The 10,722-nt window shown below is 41.4% G+C and overlaps 1 protein-coding gene across 1 annotated transcript; it reads left to right on the top strand.

Moving 5' to 3' along the window:
* Positions 1-507: 507 nt before the first annotated feature.
* On the top strand, positions 508-2,280 carry HNRNPA0 (heterogeneous nuclear ribonucleoprotein A0). Its single transcript, XM_012748847.3, has one exon. The coding sequence runs from the start codon at positions 833-835 to the stop codon at positions 1,748-1,750; it is 918 nt and encodes a 305-aa protein (XP_012604301.1). The 5' UTR covers positions 508-832; the 3' UTR covers positions 1,751-2,280.
* The last annotated feature ends 8,442 nt before the right edge of the window (positions 2,281-10,722 follow it).

Here is a 10,722-nt window from a genome sequence, read left to right as displayed (position 1 = left end):
CTCCCTCGTCCAGCCCTAAGCGGGAGGAGGCGTAAGGGTGGCAGGCACGCTCTGCACACTGGGGGCACCCGGGCAAGCGCGCACCAAGGAGCGCGCCCGTCCAGCGGCTGCCGAAAACGGAAGTGGGTGCGAGGGGATCGCGGTGATTGGCTGAACTGACATGTCTCTCAAGGGGCTGGCGCGAACGCCACTGCGGAGTTGGGCGAGGGGATGAGGGAAGGGGAGGGGGAGAAACACTGAGAACAGCCGCGGTGCTGGGAAGAAATGAGTCGCGGAGGTGCGCGGAGGGCAGGCAGAGTCCCTTGTCAGGGCACCGCGGGGCGCCCGGGAGTGAAGATGGGGCGGTAGAAGGGGAGGCGAGAGCAGCACAGGACAAGGGCTTGAATAGACCGCGGAGGGCGGGGAGTCCGTCAGTGAGAGCGGCGCTGCGGCGCGGTAGGCGGGACTAAGGAGAGCGAGGCGGGGATTGGCGGGCAGCCCTGGGCTGCCGTACGTCGGTGGTGACGCACGTTTCGGGGAGGGTGCGCGCGCGTTCAGCGGCCTCTTTGTGTGGTGCCTAGATAGGGGAGCGGAGGTGGCGGCGGTGGTAGCGGCGGCCTTGGTTGTCTCCCAGTCTCCTCGGCTCGCCCTGTAGCCAGCACCTCTCCCCTTCCCTCCCCCTTCCTCTTTTCCTTCCTTCCCTCCCCTTCCCTTCTTCCCTTCCCCGTCGGTGACCGGCGGTGGCGGCTCCAGCAACGGCTGGGCCCAAGCTGTGAAGAGGCCTCAGCCAACGATAACGGCGACGGCGAAACCTCGGAGCTCGCAGGGCGGGGGGAAGGCCCGGCCTGTGGAGATGGAGAATTCCCAGTTGTGTAAGCTGTTCATCGGGGGCCTCAATGTGCAGACGAGTGAGTCGGGCCTGCGCGGCCACTTTGAGGCCTTTGGGACTCTGACGGACTGCGTGGTGGTGGTGAACCCCCAGACGAAGCGCTCCCGCTGCTTCGGCTTCGTGACCTACTCCAATGTGGAGGAAGCCGACGCCGCCATGGCCGCCTCGCCCCACGCTGTGGACGGCAACACGGTGGAGCTGAAGCGGGCGGTGTCCCGGGAGGATTCGGCGCGGCCCGGTGCCCACGCCAAGGTTAAGAAGCTCTTTGTCGGGGGCCTTAAGGGAGACGTGGCCGAGGGCGACCTGATCGAGCACTTCTCGCAGTTCGGCACCGTGGAGAAGGCCGAGATTATTGCCGACAAGCAGTCCGGCAAGAAGCGCGGCTTCGGCTTCGTGTATTTCCAGAATCACGACGCGGCAGACAAGGCCGCGGTGGTCAAGTTCCATCCGATCCAGGGCCATCGCGTGGAGGTGAAGAAGGCGGTCCCCAAGGAAGATATCCACTCCGGTGGGGGTGGAGGCGGCTCCCGGTCGTCGCGGGGAGGCCGGGGCGGCCGGGGTCGCGGCGGCGGCCGAGACCAGAACGGCCTGTCCAAGGGCGGCGGCGGCGGTTACAACAGCTACGGCGGCTACGGCGGCGGCGGTGGCGGCGGCTACAATGCCTACGGAGGCGGCGGAGGCGGCTCGTCTTACGGGGGAAGCGACTACGGTAACGGCTTCGGCGGCTTCGGTAGCTACAGCCAGCACCAGTCCTCCTATGGGCCCATGAAGAGCGGTGGCGGCGGCGGTGGAGGAGGCAGCAGCTGGGGTGGTCGCAGTAACAGTGGACCTTACAGAGGCGGCTATGGCGGTGGGGGTGGCTATGGAGGCAGCTCCTTCTAAAAAAAAAAAATTTTAAATGTCTGGGAGTGGCTATAGGGGTAGCTCTTTTCAACAACCCAAGTGGGGTCAACTCCTAAATCCCTTCTCTCCCACCGCCTTTCCTATTTTGCCCTTGGGGGAGCCGCTTCTAAGGCTACTTACCCTTGGGGATGTTCCCCTATTTGCCTGCCACCTCTCTTGTCTCCCTTTGAAGTTGGACTCGGCCCCACATACACATTTTTGTGTTACAGTCATTGATGGACTCTATTTTTTTATTATTACTTGGACCTTGGTCGTTTTTATACTAGCAAAATGTCTTGTTTTAATTTGTGTTTTTTTGGGGGGAGGGAGTGAACTTGCTGATTCTGTAGCAAAACCTGGGCGGGGGTTGGGGCGGGGTGGGGGGGTAGTTTACTTTGTTGTAAGGACTTGATACCTGGCTACAGCGTTTTCTACGAAATCTACTTGGATCCCATGCCTGAAATTTGGAAGCATATGTACAAAAATCATTTTTACGTTTTATTTTTAATAAATCATTGTGTTTGACCGTATATGTCTAACATTTTTTTTCTAGGATCCATTCCGAGCCGTTTTAAGGGATGTTAGTTTAAGATTTTTCGTGTTAATTCTAAATTGTTGTGTACTTAGAGAAACTTTTGAGAGGTCCTGTGGGTTTTTTTACCCCCTGTTGCTCTGCTAGTGACATGTTGAATTTAATCCCATACAGGCAAAACTTTGGAAGTGATGGATGTGGCTTTTTAAAATCTTTAAGTTTCTGTGCATCCATCTCTTGTACTAAGCGATTTGCTTATCATCTTGACATGGTTGATCACTTCCTATGACAATTTACTTCTGAGTATGTACTGTGTAGTTATAAATAGTTTGTGTTAAGCATGTGTTTTCATTCATATAAACTGTTTAAAATTTTTCAGATGGCCTAGTTTCATCCCTCTTATTGGTTTGTCTGTAATGAATGGTTACAAATAATAATAGGGTTATATTTTACCCTTAAACTAAATGCATTTTTGTATTTTCAGAGCAGGTTTAAACGTTTCCCCCCCCCATATCTGCTGAACTGTTGTCCTCATGGAAATCCTTCTCCCAACCTTTGTAGCACCATCTACTGGCGGAATGGCAATATAGTTGCAAAGCAATTTGTTTAAAAACTTATTTAGGACAATTGCATCAGTTTTAGAAGTTTTGCCATCAAAAATCCGTGCAGACTTGGAAGTTACACATTTACTTGTAACTGAGATGGGCTTCACAGGAATGTAGTTATCAGTCCATATCAGAATCGCTCTTTTTACATGAGATTTGAAAATGTAAACTGCTATGCATAGCTTGGGCAATAGCCCCAAATTGCTATGACAAGTAATGAGCCAGCTATGTGTACTGGTATCTTAGGTGCAAGTTGTAAAGCAAAATATCTGTGTATTCTGCTTGGTTAACAAATGTATATTTGTAGCCCTTTCATGCAATAGAATTCAAGTTGTTGTTTATAAAAAAACAAACAAAACTGATAATAGGAGAAAATTGCCTTCCTGGATAGAAATATAGAATAGCAACGTTTATGGATATCACAAATAAAGAATTCAATTCTTTACATGATTGAGTGAGAGTATGTATAACCTGGTGGGTGGGTTCAGAGTACCTATTAATCTAGTGTACTTGATTTAAAGTTAAGATGAAATATTTGACTTAAATCTTGATGTTCAAAGCCCAAAGCTATAGTAAGAAGCTTTCTGAAAAAGAGATTATTAGGCCTTAAAGTAAAAGAATTTTTTATATTTACTCAATTTTATAGTTCTCATCACTGTGTAATTCCTAAGGTCTAATTCTTGACAGTTTTTTTTCCCCCTAATTGCCAAGGCTCTACTTTTAAAGAGGTATGAAGAAAGGTCAAGATTGCTAGGCCAGATGATGGCTGCTAAGTGGTCACTTTGACAAAGGATAGCTAATCCTTGGTACAAGTACTTAAATACACCTCTGTGACAAATGGGATAAATGTTTTTGCACATTGAATGAAATGCTAAACACATGGTCACATCCTTTGCTCTCAGTAGATCTACAGTTTCCATACATTTCTGTTGTATATTTTACTTTTAGTGATACACATACTACATATTGCGTACTTCATTTGGTAATTTGGTCAAGCTTTTTGGGGGCCTCTAGGATGCAGAAATTACTCCCTTAAATCTTTCATTATAATTGTTAAGTATTACTCTTTTACTTGGTTATGGTTGAAAGATCTATTCTGGGTCAATTGGAAAATCTTTTGGAGGGTTTCCAGTTTAGTGTTACAGTCATTTTGTGTTCCCAACATAGTGACTTCTAAAGAAAGTTGGCAAATTATGTAAAGAGATTTTTTTTTAAGTAGAAAGGCAGCCTTTCTGTTCTGTTCATGATATATTAACACTTAATTGCCATGTGTCTACCCTTAAAAATTTTTATACTCTAAACTGGTATTTAGTGAAGGAAAAAGCTTAGTGGTATCTAGTCTTTTTTGGGTTTGTCTTGTCAGTTTTTATGCAAACATTTTTGGCATGTGGGACTTTTTGGGGGTGGGAGGGACAACTGGTATATTTTGAATCCTTTCACCTATGAGAATCATCTGAACATTATTGCTTCAAATTTAACAGTTCATGGGAGCAGGTGATACAGATCCTAGTCAGTATTGAATACAGTTTTTGATGCCATGCTTGAATCTAATTTGAAAGGTCAAAATAAAAATGAACCTTTTATTTTTTGTCTCCCTTAATGTGAAGAGTTTTTGCATTTACAGTACTTTTTAAAGCATAAATTCAGTAGTAATCACTAGTTGAAAGTGGTTTGAAAGGTCAGTAGAGGTGAGACAGGTTGAATATCCCTTATTTAAAATGCTTGGGACCAGAAGTGTTTTGGATTTGAGACTTTTTTTTTTTTTAATTTTGGAATATTTCTATTGTATTTACCAGTTGAGCATTCCTAGTCTGAAAATCCAAAATTTATAATTCTCCAATGAGCATTTCCATTGAATGGCTTGTCTGTACTTTACAAGTTTCAGATTTGGGCATTTTGGAGTGAATTTGGGTTTGGGATGCTCAACTTGTAATTTCAGATAATTTAAAATGCTTGCCAATGGTTAAGGTTCATAGTGGTAACTATCAAATCAGAAGGAATATACCAATTGTTCTTGTCTATAACTTAGTGATTTGGAACGTATATTTCATATTTAAATCGAATTTCAGAGTGAATTTTTGTTTTTAAGCAAGATTAAAGGATTGGGGGGATATTTGAGAATTTTGCATTTATGATATTTCTCTCAAGACCAGAAGTGACAGTGTCAGTTATTTGATTTGTAAGCTTATTTATTTATTTTTTTTACCTTTTAAGTGTGCCTAAATTTCTCAAATTTGAGAATTTGCATTTTAGGTTAAATTTTGTGTGCCTATGTCTTTGCTGATTGAAAATGGGCATTTGGATGTTGGATTGATTTGAGCAGAACTGCATCTAGACAGTATGGATTTTACTCCAGAAGACATTTGCATTTAGAGAGGGTAAGTGTCTTTCCTCCATTTTAACCGGTTATTGAGTCAGAGTTTGGTCAGTGGGAAAAGTGCCCTTTTCTTGGCACTCTTTTGAACAAGGCAACCAAGACTGCCTCTAAACCAGGTAGGACAATGCTTTTTCCTTAGTGTTCTATTGCAGGTTACTTTGATGTGCCCTGTCTCATGCTTTCTATTAAAAGTGAAGGCACTATAAAATTTTTCCAATAAAAAGTTCCCATAAAGAACAAATAAAGCCTAAGAAACATAATTTCTACTGTCTGTTACTTTAAAAATGATAATATTGCATGACATTTAACTTGCACTTAAAGTCACAGATAGTATGACTAGGAAGTACAAAAACAGAAATTTTATTGGTTTTTCTTGGGACTGGTATATTTTTATTTTTATTTTTTATTTTTTTTTTTTATTAGCGACTGCAATCATCTGGCACGGACTGGTATATTTTTAAAAATAATAACTTTACTAGAATTAAGGTAATAACTGCTTGTAAACCAGATTAAGCAAAAAGTAAGTAAAAATCCTACCAATTTGAGCAAACCCCTTTCTTGGCTAATCACTGTTAAGAGGTGTATATCCAGCTAGATCTTTTTTGCATGTACCTATATTAATTTTTTTAAATGGAGTTACATAATTTTACAATTTATGTAAAACAGTTTTACAGTTTATATATCATGAATATTCTCATATATCAAGACAAGTAGACTTATTTCATTCTTGTTAATGCCTGTATAATGTTCCATTATTTAAATGTACCATAATTTAAAACATTCCTTTATTGATGGACATGAAGTTTCTTCCATTTCTTGCTGTTATGAATAATGAAGTAATGAATGATGATTATCCTAGCAGATATCTCCTTGCTCATCAAACACATGCTTATTGGTTGATGAGGTGGCTGTTCAGTTAAATGTGCTAGATGAGAATGCAGCAGTTTTCTGGTATCATAAGTATTTTTAGTTCTCTGTATACACACATAGAAAAGTATGCACTTATTTGTAGCTTTTTTAAAGCTTTATGGTAAATTCAACTAAAACATTTTACTGAAAATATTCAAAGCTAGATTATGTATGATAAAACTGCGTTAATAGCCTAGGAAGACCATTGTATTGCTATCTTTCCTTTTGATTTCTCCCATAGTTTTACTGCAGGAATATTTGCCAGTTTTTTCCATGTGGTATTCCCATTTATCATTTAAGAAATTTCATCAACGTCTGAAAAAATAACAGAGCTACCATTTAATAAAGGTTTGCTATGTGCCTTGTACTTTGATGAATACTTTATATGCATCATTTCATTTATTTAAAAAAAAATTTTATTTTTGGCTGGGCAGGGTGGCTCACGCCTGTAGTCCTAGCACTCTGGGAGGCCGAGGCGGGCAGATCGTTTGACCTCAGAAGTTGGAGACCAGCTTGAGTAACAGCGAGACCCGGCCTCTACTGAAAAATAGAAAATAATTAGCCGGGCATGGTGGCACATTCCTGTAGTCCCAGCTACTTGGGAGGCTGAAGTAGGAAGATTGCCTGAGCCCAGGAGTTTGAAGTTGCTGTGAACTACACTGACACTATGGCACTCTAACCAGGGCAACAGAGTGAGACTCTGTCTCAAAAAAAAAAATTATTTTTAATTATGGGTATATAATAGTTGTATGTATTTATGGGATACATGTGATGTTTTGATACATATTTTTGATTAAAGCGTTAATCAAATCAGAGTAATTGGGGTATCCATCACTTCAGGCATTTATTTCTTTGTGTTGGGAACATTCCAATTCCGCTGTTTTAATTATTTTCAAGTATACCCTAACTTATTGTTGATTATAGTCACTTTGTTGTGCTATCAAATCATTTCTTCTAGTCTTCAGTAATTCTACGAGGAGATCCTATTATCTCCATTTTGCCTATTAGATACAGGCTTATAACTTAAGTAATTTCCCTAAGATCATGTAGCTACTGTCAGCAAGAAATAGAGATCTTTTAGCTTATTTTAAAAGTCACACTGTTTAAAAAAATTACTTCTCCCTGTGCACCATAATTTGTTGATTAGCAAGTTTCCTGTTTTTATTCTGTTTATGATTTAAAACTCATTTTGCAGGGTTTGTATCACCATTTACAACATACTGAAGAGGAACACAGAGAGGGTACAGCAGCCTGGCTGAAGCTATTCATTATACTGATGTCCAGATAGTTGGCTAGGAAATCTGCTAGAGCCCTACAAGGAATTGTTGCATGTTTTTCAGTGTTTTGTTTGTTTGTTTGTTTGTTTGTTTTTTGAGACAGAGTCTTGCTTTGTTGCCCAGGCTAGAGTGAGTGCCGTGGCGTTAGCCTAGCTCAAGCAACCTCAAACTCCTGGGCTCAAGCGATCCTTCTGCCTCAGCCTCCCAAGTAGCTGGGACTACAGGCATGTGCCACCATGCCTGGCTCATTTTTCTATATATATTAGTTGGCCAATTAATTTCTTTCTATTTATAGTAGAGACGGGGTCTCGCTCTTGCTCAGGCTGGTTTCGAACTCCTGACCTCGAGCAATCCACCCGCCTCGGCCTCCCAGAGAGCTAGGATTACAGGCGTGAGCCACCGCGCCCGGCCCTGTTTGTTTGTTTTAATTTATAATTTTTTTTTGAGACAGAGTCTCACTTTGTTGCCCAGGCTAGAGGGAATGCTGTGGTGTCAGCCTAGCTCACAGCAACCTCAAAACTCCTGGGCTCAAGCAATCCTACTGCCTCGGCCTCCCAAGTAGCTGGGACTACAGGCATGCGCCACCATGCCTGGCTAATTTTTTCTATATATATTAGTTGGCCAATTAATTTCTTTCTGTTTTTAGTAGAGACGGGGTCTCGCTCTTGCTCAGACTGCTTTCGAACTCCTGACCTCAAGTGATCCGCCTGCCTCGGCCTTCCAGAGTGCTAGGATTACAGGCCTGAGCCACCGCGCCTGGCCTACAGTGTTAATATTTCAATTTTGCTGTGTCAGTTTTCACCTCAAATTTTCTTTTAATTTTTTTTTTAACGAAAGAGACTTGATTAAAACCTATGTACCTTGTCTTCCTTAAAAACAAGCCTTAGGTACCCTCCCTTATTTTTGAAAGGGGAATAGTTCTTGTCTTCATTGAAAACAAGCCTTTGGTACCCTCCCTTATTTTCTGAAAGGGGGATAGTTGAGATCTGAGATTACTTTATAGCAACACATATGCCATTCCATTGCTCTTTTCCGGTTTATCCTAACTAAAATTTGAAGCGTGATATTTCAGTTTTGTGCTAATAGAGGTTTTTCAGTGCATACATTGCCCTTAATTGAATTTTAAATGATTTGCTAAACACTTTTCTTGAGAAGCTCTTGAGAAAACAGAAAATAAGACTAGAAAGGGAATGCTGGGAGAGAGAGTTGCTCTGGATCAGAGGTGGGCAACAGCAAAAATCTGAATTTCCACTTGAAATGTGAATTCAGATTTTGCTATATAACCTTGGTAACTCAATTAATATATTTTTTTTTTATTTTCCTTGGTGTGAACACTATGTAATTGCTTAGGTCCTTTACAATTTGATACTGTTGTTCTTTAGTCACATTTGATAATTATTTAGTAACAGCTCTCAAGAGGAACCCTTAGATTAGTTCTTCTGATTCATACAACAAAAATTTATTGACTGTTAAACTTAGCTAAATAAGGACCAATCTCTCCTTTCAAGGTACCCAGAGTTTAGTTGGGGTGGTAGGAATTTAAACAAATAATTAGGATAGAGTGTGGGCATTTTGGAAAAATATATGAGGAGTAATGACTTTCTCTGTAGGTCAAGATTACAGAAGAGACCTTTGGACTAATCTTGACATGTGGATGAGGTGGCAAGGGGCATTCCACAGCTTATGCCAAAATGCAGAGCACAATGTATTGAGCTGCTCACATTTTTTCTTAGATTGCTAGACCACAAAGACCTAAAAAGCACATCATTTTTATTTTATTATTTTTCATTGTTTTGTAATTCACGGTTTGCGCTCAGTATTAATAGAAGAATCAGCTCATAAGAGGCAGGACTTAAAAGTATTCAGTGATAGACTTGCAGTTGTGATCTTAAATGGAAAATCATAATTGCTGTAAATTAATGAATCTTTCCAGAAGGAGTAGAATTCATATTTTGGCGACCCTCTATTAAGCTACAGTTAGCAATATGTTCACCATTCTTGCATTTTTTTCCCCTCTGTCTTCCCCATATTTTGACTTAATAGCTGATTCTAAAATATAGTTTTATTAGAAAATAACTTTTGTAGTAATTATATCAGTTTCTGATGAAAAACTGAATTTGCTATAATTGAAAAGTTATATGTGCCCTAAATTTCATTTTAAAAATAGTTAACAGTTGTATAATTTGGGGGGAGGCAGAACAATTTGAAAATAATAAATGGGCATGGAATTATTAGTCTCAAATTGAATTCGAGTTTAGCTCATTGTCAGTGTTCTTGAGGCTTAAATGTAGTCTCTTACTAAATGTAATGTGTATTATAAGTATTTTACTTGGGAAATAGAATTTATTGCTCATTCCAAAGAGAGGTATGAGTCTGGTTTGGGAAAATTAGTCTCTGACATTGAAATCTGCTTTTGGGTGAACTTCATCTTCTCCTTAAATGAGAATTTAAGTGCTGCAAGATAATGTAAAAAAGGAGATATTTGCAAGTTTCTATTTAAAAAGAAATTCCAAACTAGGAAGGTTAGAAAGGGCAACTGAGTCTCTATTTTTCACCTATTTTTTTACTTGAAACTAGATGATTTGAATCTTTTTTTTTTTTGGAGACAGAGTCTCACTTTGTTGCCCTGGCTAGAGGGCGTGCCGTGGTGTCAGCCTAGCTCATAGCAACCTCAAACTCCTGAGCTCAAGTGATCCTCCTGCCTCAGCCTCCCAAGTAGCTGGTGCTACAGGCATGCACCACCATGCTTGGCTAATTTTTTGTGTATATATTTTTAGTTAGTCAATTTCTTTCTATTTTTAGTAGAGACGGGGTCTCTCTCAGGCTGGTTTCGAACTCCCGACCTACAGCAATCTGCCTGCCTCGGCCTCCCAGAGTGCTAGGATTACAGGCGTGAGCCACCAGGCCAAGCTGATGATTTGAATCTTAAGAGAGGGAAAGGGTGTAGGAAGGTGCCTTTGCTAGGCTTTGCTCACTCTCTTCCCCCAGGCTGGAGTGCAGTGGTGTGATCAAGCACACTGCAGCCTCCAACTCAAGTGACCCTCCCACCTCAGCCTCCTGAGTAGCTGGGACTACAAGTGTGCATCACCACACCTGGCTGATAGGGGGTGTGTGTGTGTGTGTGTGTGTATTATTATTATTATTATTATTGGCAGAGAGAGTGTTTCTTTGATTCTTTCACCACTTTGTATGGATTACTAAAAAAAAAAGAGAAAAACCTACCTGAGGGCCGTGCGCGGTGGCTCACGCCTGTAATCCTAGCTCTCTGGGAG

This window comes from Microcebus murinus, chromosome 21, assembly GCF_040939455.1.
Source record: "Microcebus murinus isolate Inina chromosome 21, M.murinus_Inina_mat1.0, whole genome shotgun sequence".
Lineage (NCBI taxonomy): Eukaryota > Metazoa > Chordata > Mammalia > Primates > Cheirogaleidae > Microcebus > Microcebus murinus.
Note: the sequence above shows the minus strand (reverse complement) of the source record. Positions and strands in the feature narration are given on the sequence as shown.

Coding starts and splice junctions, on each gene's coding strand:
- HNRNPA0 (XM_012748847.3), top strand. CDS start 833: ATGGAGAATTCCCAGTTGTGTAAGCTGTTCATCGGGGGCCTCAATGTG.